Source organism: Gymnoscopelus microlampas, assembly GCF_963454915.1.
Source record: "Gymnoscopelus microlampas genome assembly, chromosome: 24".
Classification (NCBI taxonomy): domain Eukaryota; kingdom Metazoa; phylum Chordata; class Actinopteri; order Myctophiformes; family Myctophidae; genus Gymnoscopelus; species Gymnoscopelus microlampas.
In genome coordinates, this window is record NC_139961.1 from 29,874,447 (window position 1) to 29,895,195 (window position 20,749).

General features: G+C 41.6%; 1 protein-coding gene across 2 annotated transcripts in view; it reads right to left on the minus strand.

Moving 5' to 3' along the window:
• Positions 1 to 18,444, minus strand: part of LOC311040386 (rho guanine nucleotide exchange factor 7-like) — a 32,634-nt gene extending 14,190 nt beyond the window's left edge. Inside the window, exons 1-7 of one of the 2 annotated variants that reach the window (XM_084050639.1) lie at positions 18,071 to 18,444; positions 15,966 to 16,049; positions 7,636 to 7,720; positions 6,878 to 6,996; positions 4,814 to 5,015; positions 2,173 to 2,255; positions 319 to 413 (exon numbers count right to left, since the gene is read on the minus strand). In XM_084050639.1, coding sequence (XP_083906765.1) covers positions 319 to 413; positions 2,173 to 2,255; positions 4,814 to 5,015; positions 6,878 to 6,996; positions 7,636 to 7,720; positions 15,966 to 16,049; positions 18,071 to 18,235 — 833 coding nt within the window. In that variant the 5' untranslated portion in view covers positions 18,236 to 18,444. Of the gene's footprint in view, positions 1 to 318; positions 414 to 2,172; positions 2,256 to 4,813; positions 5,016 to 6,877; positions 7,003 to 7,635; positions 7,721 to 15,965; positions 16,050 to 18,070 lie in introns of both variants that reach the window. The other variant, XM_084050638.1, reaches the window with a different exon arrangement.
• Between the last annotated feature and the right edge of the window lie 2,305 nt (positions 18,445 to 20,749).

Consider the following 20,749-nt stretch of genomic DNA (forward strand, 5'->3'; position numbering starts at 1 on the left):
TATTGTTAAGTTAATGTGTGAACTACTTCGAAACGCCCATGGCCAGCGGTCAGGTATCACCTCAATAGCCACACATAAGCCTTCACCTCAGACGCTACATTATCACCTGAAAAAGGCTATTGAAGACCACATTCTTACTGCCCGCAGCCCCTCCTGCGTGTCAGATCCAGGATGGTTAGTAGACGGGTAGGATATCTTTTTTTGGGGGGGGGGGGGTATACTACTTATATATAGCGTAACACGGTAGAACACACCACTGATATGCACACACATACTGTACATATGCACGCACACACATGCATTCACACACATACATACTTGTCAGTGGGATGTAGAGAGCGCAGATATGAAGCCAGGAGACTCTGTAGTTCTCTTGAATATTCACTCTCTGTTTCCAAGATGTTTTGCAGGACCTGAAACAGATTATACTTGTAAGGACTCGTAGGACTCGTTTGATTTCTATTGGCTCACTGCAATGTCAATCTTAACCTTTGGGAAATGCCAAATGTCCTCAAAATAAAAGAGTACTAATACCAGTACTGCTGAAAATCTGTAAACTAAGAATGTGCATTTGGACTAACTGTAATAACCAAACCAAACAGTAACCAAACACTGGTGTGGAGTTACATTTTATGATAAAATAATATGATAAAATAATATAATTCCCAATCAAAATATCTTAAATGTCTCCACTTGAATGATTTAAAAGATACATTTCTATAAAGACTGCTAGAAGAAAGGTTAAAAGATGTTCACTAATATTTTGGAAACTGACTGAATTGCCTAAAAAGTATCCATTCGCACATGCTGGTTTGGTCTATTCCACTGGCAGCCTTATAGTTTGATCTATAGCCCAACCTTATTTATAACAACTAGACCATACCCGGTCGGCGCAGCGCATCCGTGGGGGGATATGCGCACATGATCTGGCAACCCGGGAGGCAGTTTGTCCCATAGCTGGGCAGGCCCGTAACCATGGCGACAGTGTTTGACACAAAAACGCTAATAAGAAGCTGAGATTTGATGAAATTGAAAAACGGGCTTCACAGTTAAGTTCAGATGGTAATGGTCAATGGCTGTGTGCAAAATCAGAGCAATTGGTCCAGCCACTGAGGAGAACCGGGTAGCTTCACCACCACCACTACAAACGCACAGAGGTTACTAGAATTATAGTAGGATAGTAGGATAACCCTATAATTCTGAAACACAAAAAAATAACTTTATTCAATAATTTTCAAAGTAAGGGCTGAGTCTAAAATGTCCTCTTTTCAATGTCTCACAATAGTCTATATCTTCATAAATAAATATAGAGCTATTAGTTCATAGAAGGACACAGAATTAGGTCAACACTTCTATCCACTACTTCAGTTTTATTGTGTATCATTCATGGCTTTTTGGCAGCATTAGCAGCACTAGAAACAAAAGGACATGAAGTACTTTAATCTGTCAATACTGGATAGGAACGTACTGACAACAGGGTGTGTGTGTGTGTGTGTGTGTGTGTGTGTGTGTGTGTGTGTGTGTGTGTGTGTGTGTTGCAGGTATTACAACCAGTGATGGCACAGCTTAATTGGGACAGTGTGGTGGCTTGTTGCATTATTGAAATGTCACTGTGAAACACACAGACACAGACACAGACACACACACACACACACACACACACACACACACACACACACACACACCACCAGCAGACCCTGTGGCGCAGTTGGCCCAGAAATCAGTGAAATGGAAGAAACAGCCTACATTACAGAGCATACAGGCAGACAAAGTCACACATTTGATCGTTTGCACACAGCTGTCAGGTCATTATCTGGGTTGGATTTGAACATTTGAACCAAACGGTCCAATTCGTTCTGTGTTCTTCTGTTTTGTTTTGTTTTGATACTTAAAAAGTATCACCAATTCAAGGCTTCATGGGGTGTGTAATTGTTCGAAAATAAGCAATATTTATTTTGGGTGAACTACCCCTTTAATTTACTTTTCAAATAGGGTAGACAAAATTAGCGTCTACTTCAACCTACACCCTTTCGGGTAATTTTTAACTCAACTGTATGTATCTATCCATGTTTTAATAAAGACCGAAATAATCCACTACTAGTACTGGACACACACACACACACACACACACACACACACACACACACACACACACACACACACTTTGCTCACCACATTGTAGTAGGTCTTACTGATGATAGTGGTGTCAAAACCTTTTGGGGGACTTTTCAGTGTAGTGGGTGATACAGGCTTGTCTGCATTGAGGAAAAGGGCAGAACAGAATATCAGACATGCATTGACATACATGACATCATATGTTTAGTGTCGCTTTTGGGCATTAGTCTTGTATGTCCAAAACCGTTACATTTCAGGAAATGGAAAAAAGAACCTGCGTTACAATGGATCAGATGTAGTTATTATTTAGTCAAAAGCTAATTAATCATTTTCATTGTTTAATATTCATAAAACCCAGAGACAGACTTAACCACTTTTAACCTGTCGTCCCAATTGCGGGCATGTCCTTTTTAAATCTTTGCACTTTTACTACTTTTTCTATATCATACGACGAAGTACAAAATATGGCTTAAGTGGTAAAAGGATGACCAATAGCATTTATTTATAGAAAAACATAAAAAGATGAACTATGGAAATACAAGGTTTCTGCGCGACAGCAATAAAATGACAGGACTAATGAGCTTATTGTCCAAACACAATATATCCGTACATACAGTATCCTATTTTACAGATTTCACAGAACTGTAGAAACAGCCACTGATGTATGGTAGTTTACTTTTCGTTCAATTTCTTTTCCAGCAGCAGTATGGCAAATGGTAAAATTATAACAGTAGTACCCTGGAGAACGTACACAGCGTACAACAAACGTTTCAACTTGCCGTGGTTTTACGTCCCTGTGCAGCAATAAAAGTGAATGATCATCTCTTCCCATCAACTTCAAAGGCCAGGAATGTTCCGAGTCCAACTCGCTCTTATTAAACAACATTTCATAACGGCAGTGCCAGCGATAAGGTAGCAGTGCGGTGGAACTTTAAATTAAAGCATACTCCATGATGCCTCGCTACCCTTACTGTCATCTTAACATGGACAGACACTAATAAGCCATGTTGTTTCAAATTCTTCAGGGTACTTCTGTCTCTTTACGGAGACTAAATGTAAAGTAATGACGACAAGAGTTATAGAGGTCACGAGGAAGGCAGTGTTTTCAAGATGACAGGGTCTCATAATCAAATGAAGCCATTCAACCACTTAAACCCTATAGACTTAGTAGACCGTGGTCCCCAATGGGGACTATTCTTGGTTCCCTTGTTTTTTTTCCATCTACACCAAATCTCTTCACAAAAAGTAGCCGATCAACGGCTGTTGTGAGCTTGTACATCGCCTAAATGTTTGCCTATTATTATTACATGCCCAGAATAGTGACACTAGGGTTTATGTGGTTAGGAAACAATGATGTTTGAGCGACTTTGAGTACAGAGAAAAGCGCTATATAAATAAATGTATTTATTATTATTATGTTATTATTATTATTATGTTAGTGGCTAAACCAAGTGTCTCATTCAATTACTTAATTAGACAGACAGTAGGAAGGCTAAGAAAAAATGTTTAGGTTATGTGTTGCCCTCAAGGTGAGTGTGTTAACTGCTGCATGACCAGCACTGAACTGCCATGCATTTTCAAAGTTAATCTTTCACAGCCCTTCATTCCTGTGAGTCTATACCAGTGGTTTTCAAAGTGGGTTTCCAGAGGGGTCCCCGGCTAAATGATTGATATATGAACCAAATGGACCCTTACAGATCTTTAACTCAAGAGTTACAGGGGTTTCGGGGGCCTAATGCACGTCAAACTGGGGGTCCTTAACATTAAAACGTTTGAGAACCACTGGTCTACACCATAATGATGCTGGGTTACAATAGTCCCCCCCCCTTGTTTTCTGCTCCTAGCCAGGAGGCTAAAGAGTTCTTGCTCTCCCCTAACTCTGGAACTTCCCGTCTTTGTCTGTACGTGGAGCTTCCTTCCTCCGTTCCTTCCTCCCATCACACCAGCAACACAACCACACAGGGTTTCACAAACACAGTGGGCAGCCCGTCTATGAATTATATGACCTAAGGATAGCGTAACAAGAGAATAAAATAGGGCCCCGGATGTAACCTTGAGGCACACTACAGCTCCAATCTGCTGAATAGGACAAAGCACTACCCTAGGAAACACAGAACTATGTACTGTAGGAAATAAACCATTAGGGCATTGTTTGTATAGTACTGGAATAATGTGAGCATGTACACTAAACAAACGTGCAGTGATGGGTCAAAGAGTACAAATAAAAAAGTGAAATTAACCACTTAAACCCTGTATACTTAGTTGACCAGCGTTCCCAGGGCCAGAGAGTTCTCAGAGAGAACACGCCCCCAGCGCCCACAGCGTCCCTGGCGGGAATCGAACCCAAGACCTTATAGCTGTGAGGTGACAACGCTACCGACTGCGCCACCGTGCCCCCCAGGTTGTTTTTTTGATACATTTTCATTTGTTTCCTTAAATATCAACTATCAACATAAAAAAATTAATAGGTTTTTTTAATCGACTAAAGAGATTAGTCTGATTAACCACTTAAGCCCTGTATTATACTTCGTTGTACAATGGTGGCTTGCAAAAATAACCGATCTACAAGCTCACAGCGCATCACATCGAGCTTGTAGATCTTCTATTTTCAGTATAAATTTAGAATTAATTTAACAATCGCAATATTGATTTGAAGTCATATCGCCCAGCCCTAGCTGAGTGTAACAGTAACACCTACCGCTGCCTTTCACTTCCCGCACGTAGTTGCTAGGGAACCAGCCCGTGTTGCCGTTGAACGAGCCTTCCCACCACCCTCCCTCCTCCTGACGGCTCACGCTGATGATGTCACCCTTGGAGAAGGAGAGCTCGTCCTCATTAGTCTGCTGAAAGGGGAAGCGTGCCCTCACCAGGATATGGCCACACCCACTGCTGTCCATGTCCTACAGTACAGGGAGACAGAGACACAGAGGGATACTGTACTGCAGTGCTTCTGAAACACTTTCATGTCGGGAGGACCCTCATTTTGATATGTATTTGGCCGTGGACCCCCATCTGACAAACCCCCCATCTGATAATCAATCGTTTTTCATTTTCAAGATTTTCCAAAAGCATAGCAGATCTACAAGCTTGCTATTTTTCAAACCACACTGCAGGTAGCAGTCATTAGTCAAGTCTATTTTTGAACAGACAAAGTACAAAACAGGGTTAAAGTGATTCAACTTATTTTGCTATATTAAATAATTTTGCTGCGGAACCCCTAGACTTCAAGGACCCCTGGGGGTCCCTGGACCCGAGGTTGAGAACCAACGCTGCACTGTACCTGTATACTGTATACAAACACAGCAGATGCTGTTACATATTTGAAGGATTGCTGCTATATTTCTCTCTTTTAAAAATGTTCTCTTTGTTTATTTATGCATGTAAAAATAAATATAATAGCAAAAGCATAATCTGGCCTGTATTACCGTACACTTTTGATAGTTTAGTTTTGTACCAACAGTACTATAATTGGGGGTAACGTTGCAGTGTTACACAGCTCTCCTTACATGTTTCTTTGATAGGGCTACATCCTTAACTGTACATACATTTCTTATTTTCCCATGGCAATAAAGCCCCTTTGAAGAGAGGGGGGGGGGGGGGGTGGAGAGGTGGTGCAGAACATTGAAGAGAGACAGAGGAGGAGGATGAGAAGAAGAAACAAATGAATGATGAGACAGAGACACAGAGCAAAAGGCAGATGGAAAGTGAGAGGGGATAAAAATAGAAGAGGACGGAGAAGGAATAATGGATGTAGGTGAGTAAGACAGAAGAGCAGGACGCAGGGGAGCAGGACGGGGAGGCAGAGTCCAAGGGAGAAACAGGATGAGAGGAGAGGAAAAACGGCGGATGAAGGGAGGGAAGGAGGAGGGGAGAGAAGTGGCCTAACTGTAGGTATCCTACTATAATTCTAGTAACCGTCTTGAGTAGGTGAAGCGTAGGTGAAGCTAGCCGGTTCTCCTCAGTGGCTGGACCAATTGCTCTGATTTTGCACACAGCCATTGACCATTACCATCTGAACTTAACTGTGAAGCCCGTTTTTCAATTTCATCAAATCTCAGCTTCTTATTAGCGCTTTTGTGTCAAAGAATGTCGCCATGGTTACGGGGCTGCCCAGCTATGGGACGAACTTCCTCCCGGGTTGCCAGATTATGTGCGCATATCCCCCCACGGATGCGTCGACCAGGTATGGTCTAGTAATTATGATAACAACAAGGGTGGCTAGGGTGGCTGCCCACCACGACGGAGGTTGTGGGTTCAAATCCACCAGCTTCGTCGAGCGTCTACACGAACACAATTGGCCCATGTTCGGGGGAGGGAAGCCGAGCGGGGAGGGTGATATTTGTCACTGAGCCTAATCCTACGGGCTGGGGCGGCACCTGTCAGCAGGGAGTGTTGGGCGGGAGGAGTAGGACGAAGGCTCTACTACGTCCTCCCGGTGGGGGCTCCTCACTGGCAGGGAGGTGAGTCAGTAGGATACAACAGCAGTGACATTTGCTGTACATGAACTGTACAGAACACAACTCTCCAACAGACGCATGTATTTGTAACAGATACATGCGGTGTATAGGTTTTTAACCATTTAAACCCTACAGTATACTTTGTTGGCCGGAGTCCACCAGGGGTCTATAGTAGGCCCCCTCCTTATTTCCCTCTACACAAAATCTCTTGCCCGGAAATAAAACAGTCTAGCCAGGCACTGTTACTCTTACGAACATTTGTATCAAGTGTAGGGTTGTAGTAGGCTGTTGTCATGGTAACTGACCAGGCTGCGGTACTGGTGTTGTAGCAGTTTGGAGGAGCGGCCCTGAGTGTTCAGCGAATCGAACGACTTGATCCTCAACGAGGTTGAGTGACGGACACACACGCTGTCCCCGCCCACTCCTATGTCTGAATACACAGAGAGAGAGAGAGAGAGAGAGAGAGAGAGAGAGAGAGAGAGAGAGAGAGAGAGAGAGAGAGAGAGAGAGAGAGATGTTATTAATATCAAGAATAAAACACAGTACATTAATACAATTAGTCGTTCCAGTGTTTCCTCATATGCATTAAGCAGTGGCGGGCCGCCGCCCCTTAAATCCGACAGCCACAGTATGATTTTTTTCTATGACTTTTTTTTTTATAGAAAAATATATATCAATGTTCAAATGTATTGATATAATGCTCAAATGCTCTCAGGCAGGATGCCATCTGTGCCACCACTCGTTGTTGATGTGTGACTGACTGATTTGTATACTTTTGTCTATACTTTTGTCTAATAAAAGTATATTTTCCTAAATCTGGAGACAATTCATATGTAAACTATACAGACTATTACTATGCACATGTACTATATATTAAGATATAAGACTTCGTGTTTGAGCATAAATATGCATTTTGAGAACCCAAAATGTTTCCGCATGCGCGCATTCCTCCCCCACACCTTCAGCTTCTGGCAAGGGGAAACACTGAGTTCTGTCATGTGGGTGTGAATACCCATGCACAGTGCGTGCATCTCTCACACATACTGTACACACATGGCCTTACCTTCAGTAGCTTTGTTGAGGGCAACCAGGGAGTTGAGGACTTTGGAGAAATTTAGACCCTGAAGAAGATCATTGACCTCAAATGGCTAGAGGAGAGGAGAATATAGTGTATGATATTGAGAAAGACAAAAGTTGCATATAGTATTACCCTTATAAATGCAAATACAAAAACATTCACACGTTCCCACCTCCCACTCCTGTCTGGCCCAGGATTACACATAGTCTAAGCTGTCCTTGTAATCTCATCACACACACACACACACACGTATGCTCATGTGCAAGGTCCAAACACACACTCATGTGCATGGTCAACTGAAAACCCTTCACTAGCCCCCTAATCTTGTGTGCACTACACACAGTCTTATGCATTCCCAAAGGCTTGGAGGGCTCATTTAAAATACTGCGTTCAGGAGGCTGAACATCAAGGCAGGACTATACTGCCTTGATGTTCTTCTGTGGCACCCCAGGGTGCTGTTATCGCATTACCAGGGGTGCCGTTATTTTAGGCCTGGGCCGTAGCGTGATGGTCCAGGCACCCTAGGCTGTAATGCCAGCCTGACAGCGTGTCGCGGGTTCGACTCCCGTTCCCAACGACCTTTGCTGCGTGTCACCCCCTCTCTCCCCATTTCCTGTCAGCCTACTTTCCCTATCCCTCTCTAAATAAAGGCATAAAAAGACCCAAGAAAAAAAAAAGTTATTAGTCAGTTATTTTCAATCAATTTGAACCAAAACTGATATTCACTCACTGGTTTTCCTCACAACAGATCATGGGGAAAAGAAACTGACGTATCTACAGTATGTCACCCTGTCCACTATGTAGACAGGCAAATGTGCTCTTCCTAGCTTCAGCAGATGTTTTAGGCGATGAGTGGAAATATTGATAGGTTTCTTAATGCTATAACCATTAAACAACTGACACCGGAGGCCGTGCCCGACGAGTCAGGGGCACAAAACAGCAAAAGGTGAGACTTTACAATGACTGCTACCATAGGCACCGATCCTCTGGGCGCCTCGGGGCATAAGCCCCTGCCAGAAATGACGAGGCTCCACCACAATCTCAGATTTCGGGGCCCAGATTTACAGTACCATTACAGTAACTCGCCCATAGAAAGGGGTGGGCTGCCGTGGTGGAGCATAGTGGGGCGCAGCTCCACTAGTTGAGCCCCCACTAGCACATAAATCGGCACCTATGACTGATACCTACAGTATGGTTTCAACTGAAATGGTGCTGCTACCTGCCTAACATCGCTATGCCCAATATGCCACAAGAAGTTGTCAAAGGCAGCAATGGTACTAAGCAAATTAACAAGGCATTCTGAACCAAAGCATCCAGGATACAAATATAACAAGACTGCAATCTGTCAATTGCTAACTTGCGCCATGAGAAAAAAAACTGAAAAAAAGATTGTAAACAAACCAATGTTATTTTTAAAATATAGTCAAAACTTCAATATAAAAAAAATGCAGTGTTAGTAAATAAAAAAATAATTGAAAAAGAAAAAAAAAAAAAAACAGTGATTCAAGTATATTATGTTAATGTAGTAATTATTAGGAAAAAATGTGTTCAGTTAATATCAAGTACAACATTTTCTTGGTTTGTAGCACACAAATAAGTGACCTATGGTGCGGTCAGCCGAAGTCATAGTTGCGCTGACCAGGTCAGATTGTACCAAGGTAAGTGGTCTGTAAACAGAGTCTTTGACATTACATATGTATATATGTATATACATATGTACATATGTATATACATATGTACATATGTATATACATATGTTGTGTACTCCTTTCGACATGACGGCCCTGAATACAGTACTTGCGCTGCTTCACTGGCGCAAGTAAAGACATAGAATATTTATAGAGACTGAAATCACAAAATGAAAAAGAGAGAGAGTGAGCTGTGCGTGAATCTGAGTTTGACAGAGCACAAGAGGCTGAGTCAGTTGCCAAAACTAAAAAGCCACACACGATCACAGAATCACTCATATTACCAGCATGCAAGAAAATGGTCTGAGTAATGCTAGGACCATAATATAATATGATGACAGCATATTATGCTGTCATCAAGGAAATAAAGACAGTTTCGCTATGACACCACCATCAAACGGCACATTGACGATACATCAGATGACACGGAATCCGTCATCAATGAGAAACTATGGCTGAAGGGAAATTTGGATTTCAAATTGACCATTCAATTTACACAAGTGGCCACTGCCAGCTGATTGTCATGTGAGGTATTTGGATGAAGATTGAGAACTTCTTTTTTTGCACAGAGTTGGAGAACCAAGCTACGGGTCATGAGATACACACAGCATTTATAACAACATAATAAACTGTCTTTTTCCTTAGTGTGGGGCAGGAGTATCCCTCACTTTCAGAGAGTGCTATCAATGTGTTGATTAAATTCCCAACCTCCTATCTCTGTGAAGTGGCTTTCTCCGCTCTCACATACATCATGAAGAAGCTCAATAAGCTGAGGTAAATGCCGTCAATAGAATAGGACCTCCGCGTTGCACTGTCCACAATGCCCCTTCAAGAGACTTTATAATCAGAGAGTTTCTTTTCATATCAGGCCACCGTTTCCAAAAGTCGTGTTTAAATCATCTAAGAATTCCAGGACTTGCGCAGGAAACCGGGTTCAAATCCAGGGTAGAAGAGGAAAGTTACATGTCTATCTGTGGGTTTTATAAATATTTAACCAATGAAAAGTATTAACAAGAGCTTGTGCCTAAATAATACAGTAACTCTATTTTCTACAGTGGTTCTCAACCTTTTCAGGCTTCGACCCCCCCCCAAAAAATATATTTGAACTGGGGACCCCCCCACCCCGACAAGCACTTGGAATGTAGGAGTTGGGGCAATACATTTAGTTTTACAGATAAATATTATGAAAATAGCCCATTTACAAGCTCACAAACATCACGTTGTGAGCTGGTAGATCAGCTATTTTTCTAAATGTTTACCTCTTTCTCATTTCTCATCTCACCAGTTTTTATAGTATAGTTTGTTGATTACTTTCGAGGCAGTAATGGTGTTTTTACATTTCATTTCTTTTCTAGGTAACAAAAAAGGTCTTAAAAGTCCACATTGTCACTTTACTGTCATCTGGGAACCCCCCAAAAAGGGGGGGTTGAGAACCACTGTTCTACACAGTAATGGTTTATGCACAGTCACCTCTCACAGTCAGTAACTGTAAGTAACTGCAGGCTAGATTTTCAAAGTGGGACCATGCAAAGAGTATCACTGCCCCACAAGGTCAAAACCGAGCTAAAACAAGGCACAGCATCTGAGGAGGAGCATTTCTTCAGTAATGTAATGCGATCACGAGAGCCATTTATGACATGTCAAGACAGTAAGGTGACTTGATTCTGCCTGCTTTATTTTTTACATTTGAATCCAATCATCTTTACAGATGACGGTGTTTGTTTGGTGGCAGGGGAGCATGCAAGCCATCTCATGTAACATCTTCTCACTGTCTGCCTGGCTCTGGTGAAGGTATGTCCTGAAGACGCAGACACTATATCGGGGTCGGCAACCTTTTTGACATGTTTTGTGCCATGTTTTCATTTTCTTGATAGTCAGTGTGGCATATCAACATTAAGTTTAGTTATGTAATATTGCCAACTGATTTTGATTGTCCATAGGCTATAATACCCTTTATTTGTTTTCCTTCTTCTTTAGAAATATTTTCTTTTACATCAGGATGTATGATCATTAGACTCAGCAATACCCACCTATCCCCCAGACTCCCTCCCCAGTCAGAGTTATGAGTTTGAATGAATAATTATGTGTAGGATGTAATTTGTAGCTATATAGATGTGAGGGGACTTAATTTAACTGACTAAACTTTTTTTTTAATATTTAATTTTAAAAGAAAAGAACCTCTCTCTCACGCTTATGCCAGTGTGCCAGTGATCACTCTCCCTTGTGCCAATGTCGACACCCGTGCCTAAGGGTGCCTACCCCTGCACTATATGGTCACTCTTGATTGAGTAGATGAGGGGGTGCGCAGTCCATTAGGTCCACACCGCAAAGGGAGAATTATTTGACAGTGTAATACAAATGCCTCCACACAGGGTTTGATTTGTTGGGGTCATTATTTTTTTATCTCCGGTGGGGATAGGGTTTATCCCTGCTTCATTTCATTTTGGAAAATGTAGACTGATTGAAATATACCTTTGATAATATCACAATTTAACTACTAAATAAAAAATGTACTGTATGTTACCACATTAACCCTGGTGTCCTTATTTTTGGCAAATTTGTCAAAATTATCGGATCGTAATTCATAAAAGCCAACAATCATTCCCAGCCACAATACTTTATGTTGCCAGGTAACGCAAACACTTTTGTTGTTATTGCTTAGCAACAATGTTCACTTCAGTAAAGTACAAAAGAGATAAGTTGAATCTTAAAATAGTCTTTCTATGTTATAAGATCCAACAGTTTTATGTGGAGCTCACACAGCCAAAATAACACACTTTGCATGTTTAAAAATATTTAAAAAAGAAAAAAAATATATTCTTGCTAAAAAATACTTCAACCTTCCGATTTCTGAGCGACTCAGGAGGTACTGTACAACACTGGCTATTATGAAGCTCAAAGCATAATTCTCCTCTACCCCAATTGGGCTTTCCATCTCAGCTTAGTAAAAAGTAAAAAGTGATCTTAGGGTTTGCAACTAAAGACCAAATTACATCCTAAATACACATAAATACATTTTTGGCAATCAAAACTACATGTGAAATAATATATAAGCTGTCAACTGGTCTCTTTAAACACACAGATAAAACTGACGTAAGAGCAAAAACCTCCATGTTTCTAATCGGTTCAAATGGTTTGGTTAAGTAGGTCACCTTGTATTTGCCATCTTTCTGTAGCTCTTGTTGTCATAGTCTACATGGGACCAGAAACACACTGAATACAGAGGCTGGAAGAACCTGGCAAAATAGTAAATTCTCAACATCTCAGCATCCTGGTCACACAGTCAGCCAGCCAGTTAGTGAGCATGCCAAACAGATACACACATCCTAGAGTCACAACCTGAACCTACATCTCACTCCTTCCCTTCTTTATCTATGGCTCTCTCTCCTGTTCTCCTTCAATGTCCTGCACAATAAATCAGACTATGGTTTTATTTTTTATACATTTTTAAAGAACACAAGTGCAGGCCAGTTCACAGATCATTTAACTGCTCTGCAGTCATTACATCCTCATGACGCAGCCAGCCAGCCAGCCAGCCAGCCACTCTGGGGTCCTTAACGTTTCACTGCAAGCACAAACCCCACCCCCCTGTTAATTTGCCACGTCAGTCGCTGTGGGACAGACTCTCCTTGTCACTGGGCTCCCACATGCAGAGGAACGTCTGGATCTACCGTAAGTCAGTGAACTGGCGTCAGGCGGCGAGCAGCAAGTCAATCTCGTAATGGAGGTCTTGGCTCCCAATAACAGCCTAGCAGGCGTGGACCTAATCAACCTGATTGGAAATTCAACTGGCCGCCTGACACACTGAATTACATCAACCCCTCCCCCATTCTTTGCCTCACCGCCCCCCCCCTCTTTCCAGCTGTCCTGAAGAGACTCTCTCCTTCCTCGCAGCATTCCATCTTTCTGCATGCTCTCCATCCTCCTCTCCTCTAGGATGCCTCCTTTTCTTCCTTCCCTGGACCCTCTCTCACTCCTTCCTTCTTCCATCCCCGATCATCCCCCAAACTCCCTCTTTTCCAACCGTAGTTGCCTTCTCCTTCTCTTTTTTTCCTCCCGTCCTCACTCATACCTCTCCTTTCCATCTCATCGCCATCCCTTCACTCCATCCTCCCTCAGCCCCCAGAGTCTCTATAACTCTATAAATTGTGAACCCTGGCCTGAGTGGCCTCACAACGAGATTAGACAGAGGGATTGTATCTGTCATTAGAACACATCAGCCTGGGGTGTGCGCTGGAGGCTGAATGGGTCAGCGTGTGTGCTGCATTATCATGAGATCATCATAGGTTCAAATCCAGTGCAAGACCTGTGTTGAATGTCATCGCCTCTCTCACCGTGATAAATGTGGTGGAGCAGAAAGCGGTTATGTGGATTTCTCTTTCTGATCGCCTCTACCTCATTATTTCCTGCCTCTCTCCTCGTCTTTTAAGGCTAAAGTGTCTAGAAAATAAATAATATGTAAAATGTATTGGATTTATAACCCACTGGTCAGTGGTCAGTAAATAATATGAATGAGCTAAGTAGACGTTACCCAGTTTGCCTGAGTGGGGTACACACTCAGTGTTGATGTCATGAACCCAAGGACGCTTTACATCAAAAACAACAAACAACCAACCAACAAACAAACAAACTTCGGGTGACATTGTCAGAGTTATATTAACACTGAGGATTTGACTGTGTAATTCTACAGCTCTATAGACATCAGGGATTCTAAACCTTTCAAGGACCCCCATTTTGATATGCATTAGGCCCTGGACCCCCATTTGACAAGATGTATTATCTCTGGGGACTCCATCTACAGTGTAAAACATTTTGTGTTAAAGGAGACACACCATGAAACAAGAGACACACCAGTGTCTCTTGTACCCCAAAAAATATTTCTTTTAACATTCAGTCATTCATTCTCATTTCAGAGATTTTCAGAATGGGCGTGTCTGAACAGGCCATCTCAGAATGGCAAGTTTGCTTACCTCACCAAACTTTCTGCCCATGTATTTTGACAGACAGAATTGCTCAGTACCGCAGTACAGCACCCCCCTAGCCAACAGGACGTTTTGGTATTGCAGCTGAAAGTGCTTTATAAGCTTGAGAGAATTGACTTGGGATGAGTATATCTGAGTGTTGATTTAGGCTCAAACCTTTTGAAAATGGTTTGAGGGACATACACCATATGATATTAAATATCAAATATGTTTTTTAAATTCATGGTGTGTCTCCTTTAATTAAATCTCTGAGTGTACGAATGGAACCAAAATTGGGTCCATATGGTTCCATTTGTACACTCTCTGAGTTAAACACCTGTAAGGGTCCATTTGGTTCCTACAGTACATGCAAGTATCAGTCATTACAGCCTCACTGGTGTTGCCTGCGGTAAATAGCAGATCTACAAGCTCACAGCTTGTAGATCTGCTATTTACTGAGCATGACACCGGCACGCAACTAAGTATAAATCAGGCTTTAGCTGGGGATACCCTGGAACCCCCTCGAGGACCTCTGCGGGTCCCCAGACCCCATGCTGAGGTCCAGTGCACGACTACATCAACAGGCCTGACAAACGTGAAAGTGGGGGAATAAGCTGACCTTCTTATTAGCACCTCGGAGCTGACAGCTCCATCAAAGACCAGGCCAAGCACAGCCAGCATCTTCACATGGAGGCTCATTAAAGAGCTGCAAGCTGCCTGGGACCACTTTATTCATTACTTGACGGCTGCATAAGCTGCTCTTTTCCACATTGCGGTGCCACAGCTTTTTCCACAGTCATAGATTAATCAATAGTGTGCGTGTGCATGGTCATGTGCGACTGAGCATGTGTGTGTGTGTGTGTGTGTGTGTGTGTGTGTGTGTGTGTGTGTGTGTGTGTGTGTGTGTGTGTGTGTGTGTGTGTGTGTAGTCATGTGGGTCATATCAGTTCGGTGCCTTTCACGGAGGGTGTGAGGGAAAGGCGTTACTCCTGGTGTGCACAAGCACAATACACATACTGTATAGTCACTCACACTCACACACACACACACACACACACACACACACACACACACACACACACACACACACACACACACACATTTCAGTCATACAGTAATGTTTACTGATATGACTTAATGCCAGACAAAAACACAAAACAGTACAACCTATCTCTAATCTCTTTCTTGTTTCCACAACAAGTGCTCAACCCAAATTCACCTTGAACAGATATGTCCCTCATAATAATATATATATAATCGGTTTAAAGTTGGATTAAAGTCAAAGTAAACACGTTAATGTCCAATATGTTTGAAAACAGAGCTCTGGTGATGCTGCAGTCTGCTAATTATCAGGGGTGTTTACTACCAGCTTTAATACATTGTAATAAATGTGCCATTTTAACAGCAGCATCAGTTTGCCAAAAAATAGCCGATCTACAAGTTCACAACAAGTTGCATTGCGAGGGGCTGTGAGCTTGTAGATCGGCTATTTTTGGCTAATGGGACAGGGAAAAGCGGTCCAAGCAGCCTACACAGAGGCCATCTCAGGTCCAGTTTACAAATAAGAGGGGTTTAAGTGGCTAATTAGCTGTTTATGTTCTTTCTGTATAATTAAATCTATAAATCAATTACATGAATTATGTATATATAGTTCAAATAGACTCACCTCCACGCAGAAAGCTCCGCAGCCTTTCAGGAACTCGTTGATGTTGTTCTGACACTCGCTGTCACTTCTGGGTTCGTGGAAAACCTAGAACGACACACAGGTGACAACATTGAATCCACCAGTGTGTGTGTGTGGTTCTGTTCATGTGGATCCTGCTGGTACCGTTGTGCGATCGGACTGTTCTGTGCAGCTCAGAGTGACACACTGTTCAGGTCGGACCGGTAGATATACAGTCCTGGTGGAAAAACATGATTGTTATTCCAGACGCGCGCTGTGTGTGCACTTGCTCTCCTGTCCAATCTCTTTGGGAAGTTGGATTAGCCAAAAAGGAGGAAGTGACGTTTTGTTGTAGTCCATCCATGCGGTGGTAACAAGAAGACTCGCCCCAAAACACGCTCACCCCCAATATTCTTTCTCACGGACCGCTTGAACCCACTCAACCCAGCGCCGGTTCTTGTATTCTTCTTGTGTTTGTTTTACTGAGGATAAGGTTGGCAGCGTTTTAATGGGGGTTAGGTTTAGGAATGATGTTAGGTTTTTTTTGGCACCGTTTTACTGAGGTTACGTTTAGGAAATAAGGTTAGGATTTGCCCCGGGGCGAATGTGTTTTGGGGCGAGTGTTTTGGTATTCGGTGCGGTCCACTGCGTGTGTGTGTGTGTGTGTGTGTGTGTGTGTGTGTGTGTGTGTGTGTGTGTGTGTGTGTGTGTGTGTGTGTGTGTGTGTGTGTGTGTGTGTGTGTGTGTGTGTGCGTGCGAGAGGGAAAGAGATCTAATGATTTATAAGCCAACAGTTGGCTTGAACTTGAAGATCATCAGTTATTATTTTCGTCACGCGACACGACCGTATGAAGGACTACGGACTAGCTAATTATCGGTTAATTGACACACAGTAGCCTAGTAAAGACTGATGATCTTATTCTGAATTGCCTTGCAGATTTGACGCGTGTTGAAGGCAAGCTGTAGACCTGTATCGTTCAAACGATAAAAGGAAACGTGCCGTTATTATCAGGAAGAAAAGGCACATGTTTCCTTTCGTTTGAATATGAATGGCAACAGTCAGTCAGTGTATTACCGTAGGATTATTTCAGTTAAACCGAAGAGGAAAGAAAACAGTCACACAGACCGTGAAAACGAAAGTAGGTAACTAATAGCCTGCTATGGCCAGCCAATCTATAAAATATTTAGGAATTTATTTCTTTCCCAGACAGCCTTTGTCTCTCATGGGACAGTTGTTTTAGTCTGTGCCTTCAGGCTGTCTTTTAAAGAGGGTGTGTATTAAATAAAATAAAATAAGATCATATGCGCGCTCACGCACACGCACACACGTACGCACGCGCACACACACACACACACACACACACACACACACACACACACACACACACACACACACACACACGGTTGTGACCGGATATCCCATAGCCCAGCCTGTGTTTAGAGTCTTAACACTACAGCCTAACAGCCAATTTACAATGAAATGTCCATTATTCCATAATAGGGTAATAAAAATACTTATTCTTAATTATCACACAACCCAAAGCGCTCAAAGACATTATTATTAGACCAGAACATGTATTTTTCTTTAGGCTAAAACAATATATATTTTCATTAATTATTTACTTTGATATTGCACACACCAGTTATTGAACCAGAGAACCATTAGGCCTATAGTGTTTTCTCTACTAACTAATAGCCTCTTGCTCAGGGGTTCATGTTGGCTTGTGGTGGACATTTCTATGTAAACAATATACTTTTGCCATGGACAAACACATAAAGAGCTAGCCCTAAATTACCATAACAGATCTGTAACTCTGAGAGTGTATACGGGTCCATTTGGTTCCATTTGTACACTCTCAGAGTATTATGGGGGTCCTTGAAAATAGCCAGAGAGCCACTGTCCTAGTGGACTCCTAATGTGCCATAGTAAATCAGTGACATACACATTCTGAAGAAAACCGGCATGACATTCATTGATGGGGTCTTATGATCAAAATAAGAACATTATAATGTTATGTAAAAACAAAATAAAAAATGTGCTCGTATACGGTACATATTGATGACCCCTGCCCTGAACCATGCCCATAGTGTTGTCTTTCTCTACATACTGTGTCCAGGGTCCCGGGTCGCAGCCTCTCCAGCAGCCTGCAGAGCACCACTCCATCTTTTAAGGAGGTCTGGAGGAAGCCCTCCGGATCAGAGATGCTCTTCTTGGGGGATTCCAGGACCCCCAGGGTGATGAGCCAGGTCACCGTCTGCTCTGCAGAAGTCATGTCTCTGTAACCCGGTCCTATATGTCCACACTCTACTTCTGATTAGTATTATTAGGCTGTACAAATATTAAGAAAGAAGAAATGCGGGGTTATGCGATTTCTAGTCTTCTTCTTACCATAACAAAAGGACGCACACTGGTTCGTTGACTATAAGCAAATACATGAAAAATAGCATTGGCGTAAAAGGAGGAATAAGAGAGGTACCAAAGCACAACCTGTTTCAGTTGTGTTCTCGTTTGTATCATAGGCTACTGGTGCTTGCTCGCTCTCTCTCTCTCTCTGTCTGTCTCTCTAGTTGAGTAAAGATAGAACGAGATTCACGGATTCGCAACAGATTCGCTAGGGACCGTCTACAAAGTGCAACACCCAAAGTGAAAAAAATCAATAACTTTATTTATAGGCAAAGTATCATCACCAAATTTACACCACACATCGATGGCACACTTATGGTTGTACTACAACATTTATTTAATAAAATAAATAATTTAATTACTTTTGGTGAATTTTTAAGAGGAATTTTGCTCAATAGCTTACCATTTATGAAGTGTAGGATCATGAAAATCCCTATGAATACTAAGGGGCTCCCCGATGTCATACTACAGCAATTAGTTTGTTACATTTTCAATTTGTTCAATTTTGGTGAATTTTTATGTGCAATTTTGGTCAATAGCTTAACACTTATGAGATGTAGGACCATGAAATTCTATTCCACCACTAGGGGGCTCCACAGAGTCATACTACAGCAATTAGTTCGGTCAAATTTCATTTTGTTTAATTTTGGTGAATTTTCAAGTGCAATTTTGCTCAATAGCTTAAAACCTATAGGATGTAGGACCATATAACTCCATATCACCTCTAGGGGGCTCCCCAGAGTCATACTACAGCAATTAGTTTGGTAAAATTTCAATTTGTTTAATTTTGGTGAATCTTTATGTAATCTATTGATTTTTATGTGGAACTTTGCTCAATAGCTAAACACTTATGAGATGTAGGACCATGAAACTCCATATCACCACTAGGGGACTCCCCAGAGTCATACTACAGCAATTAGTTTGGTCAAATTTCATTTCGTTTAATTTTGGTGATTTGTTATGTAATCTAGTGATTTTTATGTGGAACTTTGCTCAATAGCTTAACAATTATGAGATGAAACTCCTTATCACCACTAGGGGACTCCCCAGAGTCATACTATAGCAATTAGTTTGGTCAAATTTCATTTCGTTTAATTTTGGTGAATTTTCAAGTTCAATTTTGCTCAATAGCTTAAAACCTATAGGATGTAGGACCATGAAACTCCATATCACCTCTAGGGGGCTCCCCAGAGTCATACTTAAGCAATTAGTTCGGTCAAATTTCATTTTGTTTAATTTTGGTGAATTTTTATGTAATCTAGTGATTTTTATGTGGAACTTTGCTCAATAGCTTAACAATTATGAGATGTAGGACCATGAAACTCCTTATCATCACTAGGGGACTCCCCAGAGTCATACTACAGCAATTAGTTCGGTCAAATTTCATTTCGTTTAATTTTGGTGAATTGTTATGTAATCTAGTGATTTTTATGTGGAACTTTGCTCAATAGTTTAACACTTATGAGATGTAGAACCATGAAACTCCTTATCACCAATAGGGGACTCCCCAGAGTCATACTACAGCAATTAGTTCGGTCAAATTTCATTTTGTTTAATTTTGGTGAATTTTCAAGTGCGATTTTGCTCAATAGCTTAAAACCTATAGGATGTAGGACCATGAAACTCCATATCACCTCTAGGGGGCTCCCCAGAGTCATACTACAGCAATTAGTTTAGTCAAATTTCATTTCATTTAATTTTGGTGATTTTTTATGTAATCTAGTGATTTTTATGTGGAACTTTGCTCAATAGCTTAACACTTATGAGATGTAGGACCATGAAACTCCTTATCACCACTAGGGGACTCCCCAGAGTCATACTACAGCAATTAGTTCGGTCAAATTTCATTTCGTTTAATTTTGGTGAATTTTTATGTAATCTAGTGATTTTTATGTGGAACTTAGCTCAATAGCTTAACAATTATGAGATGTAGGACCATGAAACTCCTTATCACCACTAGGGGACACCCCAGAGTCATACTACAGCAATTAGTTTGGTCAAATTTCATTTCGTTTAATTTTGGTGAATTTTTATGTAATCTAGTGATTTTTATGTGGAACTTTGCTCAATAGCTTAACAATTATGAGATGAAACTCCTTATAACCACTAGGGGACTCCCCAGAGTCATACTACAGCAATTAGTTTGGTCAAATTTCATTTCGTTTAATTTTGGTGAATTTTCAAGTTCAATTTTGCTCAATAGCTTAAAACCTATAGGATGTAGGACCATGAAACTCCATATCACCTCTAGGGGGCTCCCCAGAGTCATACTACAGCAATTAGTTCGGTCAAATTTCATTTCGTTTAACTTTGGTGAATTTTTATGTAATCTAGTGATTTTTATGTGGAACTTTGCTCAATAGCTTAACAATTATGAGATGTA